The 19053-nt window shown below is 45.1% G+C and overlaps 1 protein-coding gene across 1 annotated transcript in view; it reads left to right on the top strand.

Annotated features, from left to right (window-relative positions):
• ADAMTS9 (ADAM metallopeptidase with thrombospondin type 1 motif 9) overlaps positions 1–19053 on the top strand; it is a 156177-nt gene that overhangs the window by 42473 nt on the left and 94651 nt on the right. Inside the window, exons 12-16 of the mRNA XM_070390944.1 lie at positions 5370–5515; positions 12926–13107; positions 13206–13342; positions 14757–14877; positions 15130–15225. Of these exons, the coding sequence (XP_070247045.1) occupies positions 5370–5515; positions 12926–13107; positions 13206–13342; positions 14757–14877; positions 15130–15225 (682 nt within the window). The remainder of the gene's footprint in view (positions 1–5369; positions 5516–12925; positions 13108–13205; positions 13343–14756; positions 14878–15129; positions 15226–19053) is intronic.

The following is a 19053-nucleotide window of genomic DNA, read 5'->3' as shown; positions in this document are numbered from 1 at the left end:
GGATATATCCAAGTCCGAATTCTCGGTTGGTTCCTACTTGTTAGTAACCACACAAAATATGCTACGTGCATGGCCCGATGATAACAGTGTCCCATGCATCTAGGAGCATGATTAATGCAACTTGCTTCACCTGGTATCCATCTCAGAAAAAAAAAAAAGTAACTATATTAGTGATATCATCATCACCCAAAAATTTGGTTAGAAAGTGTTTTCTAACCCATATAAACCCTGATTTTTTTAATCCATATGGAAAATGGATTTCACTCAGCAATGATGCAACTCCTGGGTTATATTCTGAGTCCTTTGTCTTTCTTACATATATTTTTCCTGTCTTCTCTCTTCTTCCCATTGTCTACTTTGCTCGCTTTTAATATTTTATTCTCATCTCACATTTTTTTCCCTCCACTTTTCCTTATGGAATCAATAGCACCAATTTCCATGGAAGGGTTCCTAAAGAGATGTCGGAACGGAATTCTCTTTTCCCCAATTTTATAGATAGGGAACAGAAAAAGAAGCGGCTTGCCCAAGATCTCACAGTTCATTCAGGACAGAGTCCCTGACACCTGAGCCCCTGCCCTCCGGAACTCCCGCCTCTGTTTGATCTGAAGGGGCCGTAACTGAGCTTCAGTTTCTATTGGTCAAACAGGAGGACTAGTGGTTTCTTCGCTCATCTCTCAGGCGGTAATAGTTACCTAAGCTGGAGGGCATGAGCATTATTTGAAAAACACAAAGTTCAATACAAAATTACGATGAAGGTGATTTTTTACTTGTCTTGGTGACTGAATCAGTTCAACTTATCACTTCTTAATGGCTAGGACTTCAGCAATTAAGTATACACCTTTCCCCAATGACAACCTCACCAAAGCTACATGCAGACATAGGTACAGCCACCTTTGTACCTTGTATTAGCTTAAAAAGAAATATATCTCCTCGGTCAAAGCGAATTTTGCACTTTTCGTGGGACATTTAACTCAATGTGTTGATGGCCAGAGGGTCATAGCTTTGAGTGGGGAATAGGTTCTTGGGTTTTCATGGCAGCCTTTAGGAATTCACTCATCGTTATGAAATGAAGAGGCCTCAGAGTCCTAAACACAGTGGCCCTGACAGCTGCCACCAGTTGGTGGGAGATGCCAGTAGACATGATACCCTGTTGATGACTTGGTGAGTGGGCTTGACTTAGAGCCAGTCAACTACGTTACTTACATCGAACCTGTTTAATCTCAGAAAAATCACTAGCATTGTGTTGTGGTTCTTAGTCAATCTGATGTACCCACCCAATATGTCCATTTCTGACACATGCTATTGCTTTAAGAAACTCTAACAAAGAAGGATTCTCAATAATATGACTCAGTGAATTACATTTAGTAAGTTGTCATGAACAGGCTGCCAAGTGCCATGTAGTGACATGGTATCCCACTCAGTCCTGGAACACAGAACGTGGGAGGATGTCTGTTGTGTCCTTTTCCAATCTTCTGTTTTTGTAGCAGACGCAGATGATAAGGGGCTGCAGGGTAATCTTATGCCTGAGGGATGGGAAATGGGGAAGGTCTTTCAGAAGGCTTTTTCAACGTGTGCTCCAGTTCAGCAAGAATGAGGGACTTCAGGGCATTCCAAGGGCAGATTCAGAACACGTTCTGGGCAGCAACTCTGCAGAGAAAATGATGGGGACCTTTCTAGTTGTGTTTTAGGAAAGTGGGGAAAAGTGTCCGAGTCTAGTAGCTTTTACTAAAGAACTGGGGATATATGTGTGTTTATTTGCCTGGAGAGTATTTATGCATTTTACAAATGCCAGAGATGTTGGCATAGAAATTCTGTGTGTTCTTCATTTTGTTTTTATAGAATTGGCAGTAAAACCATACACTTTCCTCTAGCAAATTCAGCCTCCCTTGGCGGAGGGGTTCATTTTTTTCCTTTCTCTTCATCCCGCCCTGCTCCCTCTGCAGGGAGCTCTCCCGAGCTGCTGACAAATGTTATTGTGATGAACATCTCTGTCTCTTTATTTTCCCCATTCTCTTGTTAAGTCCATTAACATTTTTATTTAAGCCCTGTTTGTGAGTCCCAGGTTTGAAACTTCTGTTTTAAGCCTCCTTGGCACAAAATTGATCCCCAAGTCCCTTTTCCAACCTCTTTTTTTTTTTTTTTTTTTTTTTTTTTTTTGAAGCGACTTGGCGATTATTTAGGTAGCATATCATTTAAATGGATCTGGACACTTTTAGGAAAAGCTGACTATATTTTGGCTGGGGTTCTACCAGCCACTTAATGATTTGTTATGATGTAAGGGCTCTTCCAATATGTAATTATTGTTTGTCAGCTTTGCCTGGAAAAATAGACTATCTTGGTACATATTTGCCAAACAGCCACGATTCCCAGCCTCTGTCACCTGAGGCAGTCCCCTGCTCCTCTGAGGCTCTTCCTCTCCTCTGAATTCCTGTCTGTGGTCATATCAGTAAGACGTGTTTCCTTTGTAGACCAGTGTTCAATTAGAAGCTTACTTTTTTAAAGGGACCATGCTAGGACATTTGCGTGCAGTGCTGAATGGTAGCACTCTGGCATTTTGCTCTGAAGTTTATTGTTTGTTCTTCTATGGAAGTAGCGTCTATAGAATAGAGAGAGCAACAGACTGCAAACAGTGTCAAAAAGAGAAAAAAATATATATATCCAGGCAATTTCTTATTATTAAACTCCATGAATCGTCATAGGAACTTTTTCCTTACTTTGTGGAATTTATAAACTGTGTATCTGGCACCAAGACTGGAAGGCTGAATTTGGGCAATAGCTATGACCTCAATTATATATTGATTAGAAATTTTGTCCAGGTCAGACCCAATTATAGTAGTGTAAGCAAACTGCATCTTTTTTTTTTTCTGACACAAAAAAAAAACGAGTCCACATTGAAACAGGTTATGGAGCTGTTGTGGCAGCTCCCCCAAATCATCAGAGACCCAGGCTCCTGATTTCTTTCTACTCCACTATCACATGCAAATGGTCTTCATCTTCAAAGTCACAAAATAGCTGCTGCAACTCCAGCCATCAAGTCTGAGTTCCAGGCAGAATGAAGCCAAAGGACAAGGAACAAAGGGGCAAAGAACCTTCCCAGAATCTCACCCAGTGAATCCTGCTAACATCTCTTTGACCACTCTTATCTGTTTAAGAATCGGGGGATATACAGAGTCTGTACCAAGGATGAAAGGGAGAGTGGATATCAAGTAGACAACTTAGATTTACCAAACCATTAATTTGCTTTTATTTTAAATTTCAGTCTTTATTTAGATGTCAGAATGGCCCCATTCGCTCACAATGGAGAGACAGGAAGCATGTGTCACAGCTAGGGGTGCACTCGAGTCAGATGGTCTAATGGTTAGGCTCTGCCTCTTACTGAGGTTTTGCCTAAACCCCTTTGTTCCTTCCCTTGCTTTTCTGTAGAAATGGGGGTAATTAACAGTACTACTTTGTCGTGTGCTGTGAGAGTTAAGTAAGTTAATATGGATGTTAAGTAAGTTAATAATGCTTAGCACAGGGCCTGCCAAATATTAAGTGCAAATGTTTGCCATTTTTTTTGCTAACTCTAAGTCTGGTCCCTATGTGCTCAGCTGTGTAGTGGGTGCTTAGATGCACTGTCCCCTGTTACACTCCAAGACAACTTTGGTCGCTTTTCATCTGTGGAAGCGGAGTTCAGTGACTCCCCGAAGGGCACAGCGCTGTTAGTGGAAACTAGACTTTTGCTGTACACCTGTCCCTGTGCTGTCCAGAATGGCAGCCACTAGCCATGTGCGGCTGGTGAGCATTTGAAATGTCAGTCTGAACCGAGATGTGCTTAAGTGGAAAAACATGCCAGGTGTTGAGACCTAGATGGACAAAAGGATTTAAAAACTCATTTACAATTTTGTGTTGATTATACATATAGAAATAATAATGTTTCCGATATTTTGAGCTAAATAAGAGATATTAAAATTAATTCCCATTTTCTTTTTGTTTTAATGCGGCTTCTAGGAACTGTTAGTCTGGCTTAAAGATGTGACTCAAGTCGCATTCTCCTTGGGGAGTGGCGCTCTAGACCCGCGGTTGCCAGCCTTTCGGACCTCACGGGCCACCAGTTGGCGACCGCTGCCTAGACAGCTGCCGCTGTCATTTATCCCTAGTGCGTGTGTGCCCAGAATGTTCAAGACCAGGGTAGAGGCGCATGGGAAGTGGCTTCAGGGGTGTTGTGGGCACCTCTGCCTCTGCCCACATGTCTTGGGTACCGAGTTGCCCAGGATTCTTTGGAGGCAGAACCTTTTAGGTCTCAGCCAAATAGCCCAGGGAAAGGGACGAGTCCTCAGATACTCGGAGAAGTTACTTACGAGGGAGAAGACGCAGCAGAATAGACAGTTTAATTACACTCGTTCACCAAGTCTTTCCTGGGACCAGCCATTCAGACTGGGACCTTCACCTGCCTCTTTTTGCTCACTTTCCCCAAATATGAACCCACGCCCACCCCTCCTCCCGCCCCCCCCCCACCCCCTCCCCCTGGCCTTCCTGGCTCCAGACCTGTGCCTCCCTGTGGATAAGTTGCACTCGCTCTGCCTGGAGACCTGCGTGAGCTGCAGGGCATCACCCTCCTGCCGCCTGGGCTGCCACTCTCCCTTTGTCCCCTGCTCGGTGGCCTCGGCTTTGTGTCAGGCCTCACGCCGGCCATGGCAGAGGCATGAGATGGTTTCTTGGCCTCCCTTGTCCTGCTGAGGACTTTTGTGTTTTGTTTTGTTTTGTTGTAAACACCATGGCCCCCTTCCTGCTCGGGGCTGGAGAATGTGAAACCATTAGTAACGAAAAAGCAAAAAAGCTCAGGGCTGTCTGTAATGAGTCCATTTGGCTTTAGTGTGTCCTCGTGCCTTGTGGAGTGATTATATAGGAATCCTGGAACTAGCCTTTTTTCTTTCCTGTTTCATTAAAAAATGGGTTTTCAAATCCATGGGAAGCAGTAAAGCATTGTATTTTAACAGGCTCGCAGCATCTCTGGGCCTTGTTATTGGAGACTTGCTCTGCAAATCCAGTAACTCGTTTTGGCTCTGGCTACAGCCAGTGTCCATTTCCACTCCTTATTTCTCCACGTTGACTCACTGAGCACCTCGAAGCTGGCCACCCTGACCAGCCTGGAGCCGACCACTCGTTGGCCAGCTTTATTCAAGCCAGTTGTAAATGAAGACTCAGCCTAAAATCAATAAGTTGGAGATTAAAAGCCCTACAGGGTCCATCACTCACATAGCTGATGGCACTGCAGCCTTTCCCACCGGCACCTGGAAGTCAGTTAGAACAGGGTGTATTGGAAGGACAGCGGGTCCTGCAATGTCTCAGCACCGAGCTCTCCCTCATTGTTCCCTTATTAAATACAGCACTGCAAGTTTGGATTTTGTGTTCCCAAAGAAATGGAGGCCCCCGCGATTGATGGATCCTGGGGAAGTTGGACTCCGTTTGGAACCTGCTCCAGAACGTGTGGAGGGGGCGTCCGCAGCGCTGTCCGGGAGTGCAACAGACCAGCGTAAGTCCAGAACTCCTCCCTGTCACTGCCGGGGTAGCAGGAGCGAAAAACGCCTGAAGGGAATCGTTTAGCTGGGGGCAGGCGAAGAGCTCTCTCCAAATTAAGAGAGTGGGTGGACTTCTGGGGCTGCCAAAACGAATGTTTATTATTTCCTCCAATGCTCCTTTATTATTAAAAGTTTTCTCTACCCAACAGTAGATGCATTTGTGTTTAACAACTCTGACAGGCAGGCATAGCTCACTGCCCCCCAGAGCTTGCACGCTACTAAAGTAAACAGATAAATTTTTCCTGCGGAAACAAATAAACTGGCCATTTGCATCCAGATTATAGAGAAATGCACCCTTTCCAGTGAGCTTCTCAGATGCTGGGAAGGGTACCCAGACCCCCAAGGAGCATCGGCAGATCCCAATGGATCTGGAACCCCAAGCCAGGAATTACTTTTGAATCAATTTGGTTGTTTCACAGGTGAGACAACCTGACCGTTTACAGCGTGGGAGTGTCCTGCTCTTCGGGATAACCCTCGTGTGACCAGCCCGGCCTTGTTAGGACTTGCATGGCCAAATAAAGGCAGTGGGGTTTTCTCAGCACCTATTCTGGCATGGGTTATCCTGTGTTTGCCGGGGAGGCTATTAAGCAGCAGGTTTTGAAAATTGCTCTCTTCGTTGTGAGGAATGACATCCGATTTTGTGTGGCTAGAAGGTATATCAAATTTAAAGGAATAGAAAACAATACAGGATATTATTACCACTGAACCTATATAGGTGGGGACACCAAGAAGTCTTCACAGATTCGGCATAGTTTCTAGCTGTAGAAAGCAACAACCATTTTTCAAGAGCCAGCTGCTTTGGGGTAATGTAAAATGATTCGCCCAGCTGTACTCATTTAGTTTTAACAGCCTGCACTCGGGAGAGCAGGTGGGCTGCAGAGAGAAGCAGGCAGGTGAAGTAGCAGAGTGGGCTGGCTCAGTACAATAGGGTTGTGTTGCAGAGGGGTGTAGACTACGTGCTGATTGGCAGGAAAAGGGCCTGCTATTGACCAAGCTTCCAGATTTTTTACAAGAAAAATCTGAGTTGTGTGAACCAAAAAACAAATAGCTGTAGGTCACTGTTGCAAGTCCTGCAAATACTCTGTAGCACAAATCACAGATGATGATCAATTAATTTTAATATATTCTTGTTCACAGCCCAACATTGAGTTCACATCCACATATTAGTAGTCTCTATAGAAAACAACTATAGAGCGATGAGATACAGACTCTGGTTTATAAAACTAACACTATAGCTATGTACATAAGCTAATAAACATTAGATTTGCCCATATGTAGTATTTTTTAAGTAATGGTATAAAATAGTACATGCTTTAAAAAATGTAAATACAAAAGTATATGATATAAAAATTCCTATCATTGTTATTTCTAACCCCCAGTTACCCCCACAAGAAATAACTGCCCCCCAAAATTTTATGTATTGTATGAAATAAGCATCATACAAAATCAAGATCACACTAGATAGTGTTCTGCAACTTGCTTTTTTAAATCAAGTATGTAGCTATTTGCTCTGTTGAAATTTTAAAATAAAACATTTAAAGCCAAGAGCAAATATGAATTTTTAAAAAAGTAAAAACTAGTGGGTGGTTACAGTGAGCCAAATTATTATTATAGTAAGCTATATTATCATGAGGGTATGGATATTGCAAATAGTGACACTTTTGAAGTTTTAACTCAAGAATATTGTATTCAAAAGAAATGTTTGTTTTTTCTCTTTTTTTTAAGCATCAGGGCAGTTCTAGAAGTGCTGTGGAAGGGAGAGAGAGATGAATCTCTGCATAATGGCCTGGGCCAGACAGTCACCTGCGGGAAGGGCCCCACAGGAAAGGGTCTTGAGCTTCAGAGTGAAGCGAAGATCCTCACATTCAGAAGTTAGGGGCCAATCACTGAGGTCAGCAGTGAGAGGCCCTTGTTCTTGCTGTTTGCTCCCAGGGGTTCTACACGGATGCAGTCCCCCTGGCCCAGTGGCCACACGGCCACCACCTCATTACAATGCCCGGGGCTGAGGAAGGACACTGCCTCTGAAGCGAGGTCCCAGTGGACCAGCGAGTCAGTTTGACCAGAGAAGGGGCCACAGAAACTCGAAATCAGATCCAAAACTCAGTTAAAAGCTTGTTACAGAGACATTGGCAGAGCGGATGGTTCATTAGGGACCATGGAAGCGGTTGCTGCCCTGATCCTCAGTCTGAGGGGGGCAGTCCCCCACCGGGGAACCCCCTTTCTTCAGTGCCAGAGTTCAATGTCAAGCTCCAACTTCAGAATTCAAGGTTGTCTCTATTAAGAGCACTGGATTGTTTTTAATTTTTCACAGTATCCATGTGATTCAAGAATGCATTTATTTAGCATCCAGACACATTACGCTGAATGAGGATTTTTTTTCCTGGAAAGTATAAAAGCTGAAAAAGAAAAGTGGCCTTGCTATGCACATGGGTTGTGCCACACCCATGAGAAAGCTGTATAAACCCTATGTTTCTAATTTTAGTCCAAAATTCGTGGCCTCAGGTTGTATACGGTGGTCCAGGTTTGCTGTCATGACAATGGGGCCCTAATATTTTGTCTTTAAATGCTTTATTGATTGTTCTTAATTCCATATTTGACCCAAGTTCTACAGGTAAAAGGAGCATTTGTTCTGGTTCCCATTGGCATCTCTTGTCCTGGAGAAGTTCAGTAGCTCCCTTTTTTTCTATCAAAGTGCCCTGGATTGGACAATTAATTATATGGTCACCCAATCTATGAGAAATATGTAATAGGGCAAAATTTTAAATCATAACAAGCAGATTCTAACTTAGAGTGTCAGAACAAGACCAGCAATGGAACCAGAAGAGGCATGGTCAGGCCAGTGGCCAGCACTTTTTATTTCGGGCTCTCAGTTTGGCCCTGAGCTTCCTGGTGACTGGAAGAAACGGTTTATAAAATTGTTAACGTCCATCAAAGTAAAAAATCAAGCCAGTTCTTTAGGAACGGCAGAGTATTTCCCTCTTCTAGTGCTTCTTTTTTGCTTTTAAATTCGAAGGTAGGTTAAATTTAATAACAATAAACTCATTGATTTAAGAAAAGACAAGATAGTGAACAGGATATTTCTTATTTAGGCTTTCACCATAGCAACTGCTGATGAAATCTTACATACAAGAGAGTAGACATATATGTCTGTTTTGTCTACGAAAATCAGTCTCTCATTTGGCTGTAACAGAACTGCAGCAAAGCTCTTTGAGACACTGAGTTGGATGAACTTATTTTAAAATGTCCAGAATTAGCTACTGTGGGAGGGCCATTGACTAATGAGTTAGTATCCAGTCCCAGAGGCTGCAGTCCCAGAGACTGCCCCACTTGGCAGGATCGTCAGTGATGACGAGTGCTGCTTCCTGGCTCGTCCCATCAAATCCCCGAATAGCTTTTCAGCATCCTCTGCAGTTGGTCATTTAACTCCTTAAAACCCTCAAAACTTAGGAAATACACTAGCTTCGGGGGCTGCTGTTGTATTCTTAGAAATTTCTGCCTTGTGCTGACCCTAATCTGCCTGCCCTAACTCTTTATAAGTAAACATAGAAGTCAAGATTTCTGTTTAAAGCCATTTGCAGATTAAAGGTTGGCTCCCTTTGATGGTAGAATGCACCTGTGATGATCCTTGTCAAATGCCTTCATCTTTGGCATTGCAAATTTTCTTTGTTATGTATGAGTAAGCGTGGTTATGTAATATGTGCTGGAAGGGAAGATTCAGCATGGCTGTGCTGAGTATAGTTACTTTCATAGTAATCAATCTAACAATTTCCTTAAGTCCTTTTCATCCCTATTTGACATGCTATATTTTTAAAGGATTTTAATGGTTGGAAAATGTGGTTAATATTTTTTCAAGTTGCATTTCCTATAATTTTCAGTATTTTCCTACATGGAAAAAATACGCCTACCCGGCTAAATTACTAAAGTGTAAAATGAAATTTTCCAGGCTGAAAGGTAAGTTAAGTTGGCTAAAGCCTTCCCCATTAAACAATACATGCAAGGCAGTCTGAGATCGCATTGGCTGGAATATAAGATAAGCCATATATTTCAAAAGGGCAAATTTATGTTTATTAATCAAATATAATCTGCCTTTATTATAAAAAGCAAATAAGATCAGAGGACGAGTTTTGATATGAAGAGTCCTGTTTCAAGAGAAGAGGCCTAGCAGTGAGGCCAGATGATGAGTGAAAGGTCAGGGGGACGGGGTTGGTCTCGGCCAGCACATCTCACTTAACTGGCATGTGACCTTGACAGAATGCTTAACATTTCTGAGCCCATTTCTCACAGTTTCAGACACCAGAATGCCACTGCCCACCTCAGAGTGTGTCCCTGCACACTCAAAAGAATAGCTCGGGGCCAGCACACTCTTTCCATAAACGAATACTTTTTCTGTAAAATTTCATAAGTATTTTAGACTTTGAGGATCTTAGTGGCTGTGTTCCAATAAAACTTTATTTATGAACACTGAAATTTTAATTTCACCTACTTTTTATGTATCTCTATTTTTAAAAATTTTTTTTAACTATTCTAAAATGTAAAAAACACACACATTATTTTCTCGCTGGCTATGTAAAAAAACAGGTCATAGGCCAGATTTTAGCCCATATGCTGTCGTTCATAGACCCTTGTAATAGCTCAGCATTTATCGTGTAGCGGGCCTCGCTCAAGTGCTTTGAATGGATTCACCCAGTTGACTCTCCCTGAGCCGATGAAGCAGGCAGTAGCATCATCTCCCTGTTACAGGAGGGGAGCAGGCTTAGAGATGCAGCGCCTTGCCTAAGATTGCTCTCTCAATAAGAGGCAGGGCTGGGATTCAAACCCTCAGTAGGGTCCAACTTGATAACCTCAGAAACATGGCCTCTCACATAGAGTGTTTTCTATGAGTTGTTCATAAAAATGTCATTTATAGCCCGGCCAGCATGTCTCAATGGTTGAGCATTGACCTATGAACCAGATCACGGTTCGATTCCCAGTCAGGGCATATGCCTGGTTTGCAGGCTCTATCCCCAGTTTGGGGTGTGCAGGAGGCAGCCAATCAACAATTTTCTCTCATCATAGATGTTTCTATCTCTTTCTCCCTCTCCCTTCCTTTCCAAAATCAATAAAAATATATTTTTTAAAATGTCATTTATAAAAATAAATCACTAAATGCGATTTGCCATTTGATAGTGGTCAAAGCAGGCAAAGGTGGAAGGTGTCACCATCTGCAGGAAAGCCACTTACAAGTATTAACTCTTTGCAGCCCAAAGAACTGCTGCATTTGGTCAGTTGCAAGAGTCAGCTAAGACTCATTAGGTAACAGAACCCCCCACCACCACCACCAAAAAAAATCAACTTTTAAATGTATTTTCAAAGAGAAAGAGATGTGAATTATTTTCAGGCAACAAATGATCCATCCACCAGAGTTAGTTGGGGCATTTAAAACGATGCACAAAGATCATTTCAATATGAGGGAAAGGTGAAGGGGCTCTTCCTTGAAGCACATTTAAAACAAGCTTCACCTGCACAGCTATGTGGGCCTGAGCTATTATTCATGCATAACCTGACATTGTATATATGAGACTTGGGTGCCTTCGTATTGAGAGAAGAGCTTGGTATCCAGGAAACCGAGACTGTATCTCTAAGTGGCATCAAAAGAGAAAAAGAAAAGATTCCGGGCCATAGCTCCAGATAATGTAGCAGAAAGAGCACAGAGCAAGAACCTGGGAAACGTGACCTCTACTGCTCTCCTATTGGCTGTGTGACCTTGGGCAAAGTCCTTAACTTCTCTGAACCTCCTCTTGCATGGTATTTAAGTACCTCTGCCTTTCTCTTGGGCAAAGCATGCGTGCGTTTGGCTAGTCAAATGTACAGTGCAGATTAAAAGCTTATGGATTTAACTGTGTTTAATGGGAAAACAATCAGACAGATACTGCTGGGTTATGTGTCATTTCACATATCTAGATGCAGTCTTCTTCATGGTAACTATTCATAATAAGCTTTACATGTGCAGGACAGAGCTCAGAGAGGCCAGGGGACTTACACAGAAATGCTCAGCTGTAACTGCAAAGCCCACGCTCTTACCTAACTCCACAATCTCTGATCGAGGGACCACATTAATGACAGTGTCCCGGCCAGGTGGCCCTGCCGGAGGCGCGGGCACGCTGCAGGAGCACCGCATCCTGCCTCGGGATGCAAGCCACGTTGTTGCTCGGATTTGCCTTTCAAACACGCAAACTGCTGACCTGGATTGGTTAGGTTGGGAGTGCTCACATGCACCTCACAGTAGTTAACCTTCCAGGCTTCCACTGTGCGCAGACGTTAGAGAAGGAGAGAACTGAAGTGCAGGGAGACTAAAACGGTTGTCTATGGTCACTTGGTGAGGATGGGGCCAAGAGCGGAGCCCAGATCCAACTCTTACCTGCTCCTCTGGGCTGCCTCTCTGGGCTTGGAGACATTTCCCATTCCTCCAGGGCCTGGTTTAACAAAACAAAACAAAAATACTTCTTAGGGTCCAAATCACTCTGAAAGATTCATTCCGCAGAAGAGAGGCGGGAAGGTGAGAGAGGTGTCCTAGGGTGGCAGAGAAATCTGAGCTGTACCAGCCCCGGGTGGGTGAGCCAGACTGCCTAGGACTCTGATCTTCCAGTTTCCATGATGAACTTGGCAAGCTGCTGACTGCTGGAAGACGTGTTGTATAATTTACTCTCCGGGTCACATCTGGAAAGTACATGCACGGGTTGCGTGCAGAGGTTAAATTTGCACTATGATGCTTTGCAAGCCAGACTCCATACTCTTGCCGTACAAAAGGCAATGAAGCCAGTGTGCTCTCCCGCTTCTACTAAGTTAGTGGAAATACAGCACATTCATTCCCTTTATTCCATCTTATTTGTGAAACAAACAGATACAATGGTTATTGGTGGGAAGAGAGGATGGAGGGCATGAATGGGGGTGGGATGCAAAGGTTTAGGATGGTTTCCCAGGAGACTATCAGTAGGAGAGGCAGACAGGGAGCATTCTAACTACTCATCTGTACCTTTCACCTTTTGCCTTTTTGAAATCTAAGGACTAACTGACTGGGAGAAAGGCGAGAAAATGGGCTAATCGATTCCAGTCTTCAAATTTTATACTTTAAGTTATACACTTAAAACAGCCTTATCAAATAGCACCTTTCCATTTTACAGATGGGAAGACTGAGGCTCAAGGTTAAGTGACTTGTCCAAGGTTAGACGGTTAAGGGTGTTGAAGGCAGAGTGCAAACGCAGACTTCAGAGCCCTGGCCCTGTTCCCTGTCACCGGCCACTTCAAATGTCCTTCCCTAGAAGACCAGAAGCCACGGGCGAGGGAAATACCTTATAAAACAACGTGTGTTCTTTCCCTTTGCTCAGGCCCAAATACGGTGGAAAGTACTGTACAGGGCGCAGGATGAAATTTAGGTCCTGCAACACGGAGCCGTGTCCCAAGCAGAAGCTCGACTTCCGAGAGGAGCAGTGTGCTCAGTTTGACGGGAAGCACTTCAACATCAACGGGATCAGTCCGACCGTGCGCTGGGTGCCCAAGTACAGCGGAAGTGAGTGCGCGGTGGGGTGGTCCGGGGGCCCAGGGCGTCCCGGGGGCCCAGGGCGTCCCGGCACGAGGCACGCTGCACTCACGGCGTGTCTCCTCTAGTTTTGTTGAAGGACCGGTGCAAGCTGTTCTGCAGGGTGGCCACGAGCACAGCCTACTACCAGCTCAAGGACAGAGTGGTGGACGGGACCCCGTGCAGCCAGGACACCAGCGATATCTGTGTCCAAGGCCTGTGCCGGGTAAGTCCCCGCTGGTGTTTCCGTCACTGTTGTCTTGCTGCCAGGCTGTGGTCTGTGGCTTTCTTGACGGAGTAGCAGCTGCTAATACCTGTGCACTGCCTCCGGGCAGTGGTTGTCCAAGTGGGGTCCCCAGAGCAGCATCAACACCCCTGAACCTGCCGCCGTGGATTTTTCTTGATATTCTCAGTCCCTCGGGGGCCTGCACAGAACTTCCTTGTGAAGGTGTCTTGCAACAGTTTCCCCACACACTCCTTCACCGTAACCTCAGTGCTTAAGGTTAAACCCAAATGCTCCCTGGCAGCAGTTTCTAGATTGACTAGTTCTGCGCCAGGGTGGTCTGGTGAGGAAGGGCTGGCCTCACTCAGATTCGTCTTTCTGATTTTAAGCAGGATAGCTTCTACCTGAAGCACGCCTGTCATTTACTCTCTAAAGGGAAATTGAGACACTTCTGGCCGATGGTAAAGCATCAGAGCAGTGATTTCTCAGGGGCCGATCCCATTTCACTGTGCTCACCAGTCACAGATCATCCCTAGCACAGCCAGGCTAAGAGATGACCTGTGTGTTCCTTGCTCGTGGTCACTGGCAGATTGGATTCCTAATCGGAGGATTCAACTGCAAGAACCCCTGAGGGCACCCCCCACGCCCTGCTCACGGCTGACAGTGCAGGTCCTCCTTGTCAGCGTATTTTGTGGCAGCGCTGGAGTTCCTCCCTGAAGACTGGCTCCTACAAAGGAACCAGATGGGCAGGAATGTGCGCGCCGCCCCCCTGGTCTCCGGGTTGCTGCTGGTGTCCTCAGAGCTCAGGCTACACTGCTGCTTTGCATTGAGACCTAAAGACATTCGGGAGGCCATTGGGAGCCTCAGGCCTCAAACGGGTCTGCAGCCATCGCTGGCCTGCACTCATCGGCAATACTTAAACAGGCGGTTTCACGCCAAATACATGCTCCAGCTTCTCTCTTGGACAATTGGGAGATGTCAGCACTGGGCACCGGTGGGCGTGGCTGGCGGCGGTGGCCGCAGTGGGCAGCACTGCCCCTTCAAGATTGGATGTGAGCTCTTTAATTGGATACAGTCCTCACTGCTCCATTTCCCAATCCCAAGTGGGCTTTTCATTTACTCAATTTATTTGTGGGCTAGTGCTCCTCAAACTCGAATCTGTAGGTGCAACACCTCAGGAGTTTGTTAACATGCCAGGACATCTCCCCGAGTCGGCAGATCTGAGGGTGCTCGAGCATCTGCACATCCGACAGGCTCGGGGTGCCCTGGGCTGCTGGCCTCGACCACGTTTCCCATAGCAAGTTTGACTTAATTTTCTTGTCATTTTGAATGTCCAGCATGCAAAGAAGCACATTACTTGTTGTTTTATCATCTTTATAATAATTACCACTTATTTCAAATGTTTTCTTTTTAAAAGCAAGCTGGATGCGATCACGTTTTGAACTCGAAAGCCCGGAGAGATAAGTGCGGGGTGTGCGGTGGCAATAATTCTTCATGCAGAACAGTGGAAGGAAACTGGACACTAGCAGTACATTACGGTAAGACTCTGTTTCTAACTCCCACGAGAAGGAAAATGGTCACCATTTAACAAATTGCTCACCTTGTGTAATATGTAAGAAGTAATAATGTCGAGCGTAAAATCAGTCTTGTGAAGGTACGTTACCCACCTGGCTATAAGGCACCTAATGAGTGAGAGTTATAGTGTATTCCTTTGTTGCCCGTATTTTATTCCAGGCTTAGAGAGATGAGCCATGCTGTGGAACACTGAACTTCTGCCCAATTCTTTTCAGGTTATAATCTTGTGGTCCGAATTCCAGTGGGTGCTACCAGCATCTATGTGCAGCAGAAGAGTAACTCAGGAAAACTGGAGGACGATAACTACTTAGGTGAGATGGGTGCCCCTGCCACGGGCAGGAATTCTTGTTTTCTGGAGCAGTTGGTGGACACTTCCCTTCCTGCGTTCCACGCGGAGAGCTTTCCGGTGTCAAGTATTTTCACAAAAGAAGTTGGTCTTGAAATTCACTTATTTGATTTCTCCCACATATATAGACTCTCAGAGTATTGATGTAAGATTCATGTAGTTATATCAGTCAATATTGAGGGATTTACTCTGGATCTTAGAAAATAGAAAGGCCCTAAATCAAAATTTTTAAAGCATTTTTTAATCGATTTGATTTGAGAGAGAGAGAGAGGAAGTGAGAGAGAGAGAGAAACATCAATCGGTTGCCTCCTGTATGTATCCCTACTGGGGCTCAAACCCGAAACCTAGGTATGTGCCCTGATGGAGGATCAAACCACCACCTTTTGGTGTTTGGGACGATGCTCCAACCAACTAAGCCACACTGGCCTGCGCCCTAAATCAAATTTTGAAAGTACTTGTCTTGTAAGTTTAGCATAAAATCATTGCTTTGAGTCTTTTTCAAAAAATCTGTCCTGTGGGTAACTGACTTACAAAGGTTTTATTAGAGGTATTACCTGACTCAATGTTAATGTTCTCGACTCTAACCAAGAGTGGACTACTCAATATTTGCTTACAGCTGGTCATTCCAAAAGGTTCTATAGTGGCAATATTTTTCTTGTGTCATGACTAGGCCCGTCTGGTTACTTTACCGATTCTTCATCCTTCTCTTCCCATACGCAGGCATGTGATTAGCTCATACCTATTCCTTATATTGAAAGCACAGCACCCCGACAACCTTGTGTTCACTTTCAACAGTGTGCTCAGCCGAGTCCCACTCCAATTTATCTCATTCCAAAAACTGCAGTAAGTGATGAGGAAATTTGCCAACCATTTTTAATTAAAAGAAGGGCATGGGAGAGGGGTCATGACTGAGAGGATTCGGCTGGTCACCTGGCACCACCATACCCCTGCCCGTGAGAGGCAGAATGCCGACACCGCACTCAGATCTGGGGAGATCGGGAAGTCCTGTTGGCCGTCAGGTTAAAGGAAATGAGTGTGCTAATGGGCTTTCTCCTACACTGTCCAGACGGGAACTGTTTATCCACCTGAATACAGCCGCTGTGAGAGGCTGCCTCCAAACACTCGCCATATTGAGCTAGTACATGAGTCTTAGTTGAATCTATATTTTGGAATGTCTGCATGAAATCCTTCCTAAGATAGACAGTGACCCTTTAGTCAAGCAGGCTCATCAACTATAACATTTAGACATGACTCCATTATAGCATTTTCTGTGTGTGTGTCCTTCATTTAATTAACCATTCAATAATGTGTGCTAGGCACAATAGCAAAAACAAACAAAAAATTTAAAATAGGAATCTCCTTTTTCTTGGAATTTACTTTTTAGTAGGAGCAGATCAGTGATTTTTCAACCTTTTTCATTTCATGACATATATAAACTAATCACTAAAATTCTGTGGCACACCAAAAAATATATTTTTTGCCAATCTGACCAAAAAAAAGGTATAATTTTGATTCATTCACACCAAACGGGTATTGTTGTGTTGGTTATTGTCATTTTTTTAAAATTTGATGATCTGAGGGAAAAGAGGTCAGTGCCCTTGACTAAATGGCATTGCCTGTTTTAAAAATTCTTGTGGCATACAGGTTAAAAATGGCTGGGGTAGATAGACAATAACGTAAAAATGAGCAAATAATATACTGTTAGAGGAGGATATGAGCGATTAGAAACCAGAGCAGCATGAGGGAAACTGGGATCCTGAGGGTGAGCTGGGAGCAGTGGCGTTGAGATATTTGAAATGTAGCAGAGATAACAACACACCTGGCGGAAGAGCATTCCCAGCAGAGGGAACAGACAGTGCAAAACCCTAGAGGAGGAGCATGTCTAGATTGCTCCGAGAGCAGAAGGAGGCCACTGCGGCTGGAGCTGAGTGAGTACAGAGGAGAGTCCTAGAGGAGGTTCAACAGGTGTCAGGACTAGATCACAAAGGGCCATGTAACCATTGCAAGGATTATACTGAGACATGGGGTACTATGGTGTTTTGAGCCCAGGAATAGCATGATATAATCATATTAGAGGCCCGGTGCACGAATTTGTGCCCAGTGGGGTCCCTCAGCCTGGCCAGCGATTGGGGCTGAGGGGGGTGGGGGGGGCGGCCAGTCAGGGGGAGGGCAGCTCCTGCGTTGAGCATCTGCCTCCCGGTGGTCGGTGCACATCATAGCAACTGATCACTCAATCGTTTGGTCGCTTAGGCTTTTATATATGGATTTATTTTTCAAATGAGCACTCTGGCTGTTATGTTGAGAACAGGTGGCAGGGGAGGGTAGGGGGCAGAAGCAGAAAGGCTGGTTGGGAAATTACTGCAATAATCCAGGAGGCGCTGGTGGCTTGACCCCAAGTGAGGCAGCAGAGGTGTGGCGCGTGGTAGAACTCTGGGTATCTTGTGAAGCCAGAGGCATCGTGGTTTGTTGATCTGGCGCGTAGAGGTTCGCTCTTGGCTTGCAGGACTGAATGTCACCTGTGAGAGAAAGAGGGGGGCTTCAGGGTTTGGACCTGAGCAACGAGGGGAGGAAGTGCCATCAACTGAGGTGAGACGGCTTGTTTCTTCTTTCTCCCCATGAGCACGAGGTTTTAAGGTCAGAGGCTGTGTCGTTATATCTTTAGCTCCTGATACAAAGCCAAACACAAAGTAAGTACATGGTTGCTGAATTGGAAACAACCATTGCTCATGCTGTCTTTACGGAGTGCCCACTGTGTGCTCCTGGGGAATGGGGTTACCGTGGAAATAGACAGAATCGCCCCTTCTTTTAAAGACCATAACGTCTCACTTGAAATCAGTCACTCAGTGGCTGCACAGCTTTCCACGTCCAAGTGTCTAGATGAGTGGTGATTTTATAAGACACTTAACAAAGTTCTTGGGGTTTCTTTTCAAGTTATTTTTTTGGCGATCTTCGTTCCTCATTCCACCACCGTGCAGAATGGGTCGCGCACTTTTCTTAATGAACTGGGCTATAAATTTGAGCATGTGGCCTCCCTACTTCCTCATCACATCAGCAGCATCACATACAACCTCCTGTATAAACTCATTTCCTGTGAGTGAAAAGCCATGTTGACCTCCTCCTTTCTTTTCCTTGGAAGGGAGAACGGTTCTCCCTTATTCTCCTCCTTCTTGGAAAAGTAATCTCTTTCCATGTAGGGGCCTCAGTTCCATTCAGCTTCATCCACCAGGTCAGGCGCCTGGATTGAGGAGGCCTCCTGATAGACTTTTATTCCTCACAGGAGGTTTCTTAATCTTTTGTAAAGAACGAAGTCATCTGCGACAGGCAGTCTGAGGTAGTCATGGCTCTTTAAAGGGACATACGGTAAAGTCACCTGTGAGCAGAAGGACGTCTCTCTGGTCACACCTGAGAAGTGTGCAGGCCTGGAAGTCGCCGTTCACGGAGCATGACCGCTGGCACCTCGGAGCCTTTGAATCCTGCAGTGCGTTAGGAAGGAAGGGATACCATCAGATCTGGCGCGTAGAGGTTCGCTCTTGGCTTGCAGGAAAGAGCAGTAAGTGCTCGAAGAGTCCATGCCCAGCTGTTCCGTTGCTAAGCAACCTTCATCCTTCTCCCTCCTGATGTGTGAAGGCCAGCCCAGCCACAGTTCATCCACATGTTTTGGTGATGGAGCCGCTTCCAAGGGAGAGGGCCTTTGGAGAGCCCAGCTCTGATGGGGGAAATGAGGAGAAGGAAGCCAGGAAATTAGCTCCCCTAATCGCATTAGTGGGAGGCTGGGCAATCCACTGTTGTTTTC

Source organism: Myotis yumanensis, unplaced genomic scaffold (genome assembly GCF_028538775.1).
Source record: "Myotis yumanensis isolate MYYU_CA2020_CCGP unplaced genomic scaffold, mMyoYum1.0.hap1 SCAF_14, whole genome shotgun sequence".
NCBI classification, from domain to species: Eukaryota; Metazoa; Chordata; class Mammalia; order Chiroptera; family Vespertilionidae; genus Myotis; species Myotis yumanensis.
Note: the sequence above shows the minus strand (reverse complement) of the source record. Positions and strands in the feature narration are given on the sequence as shown.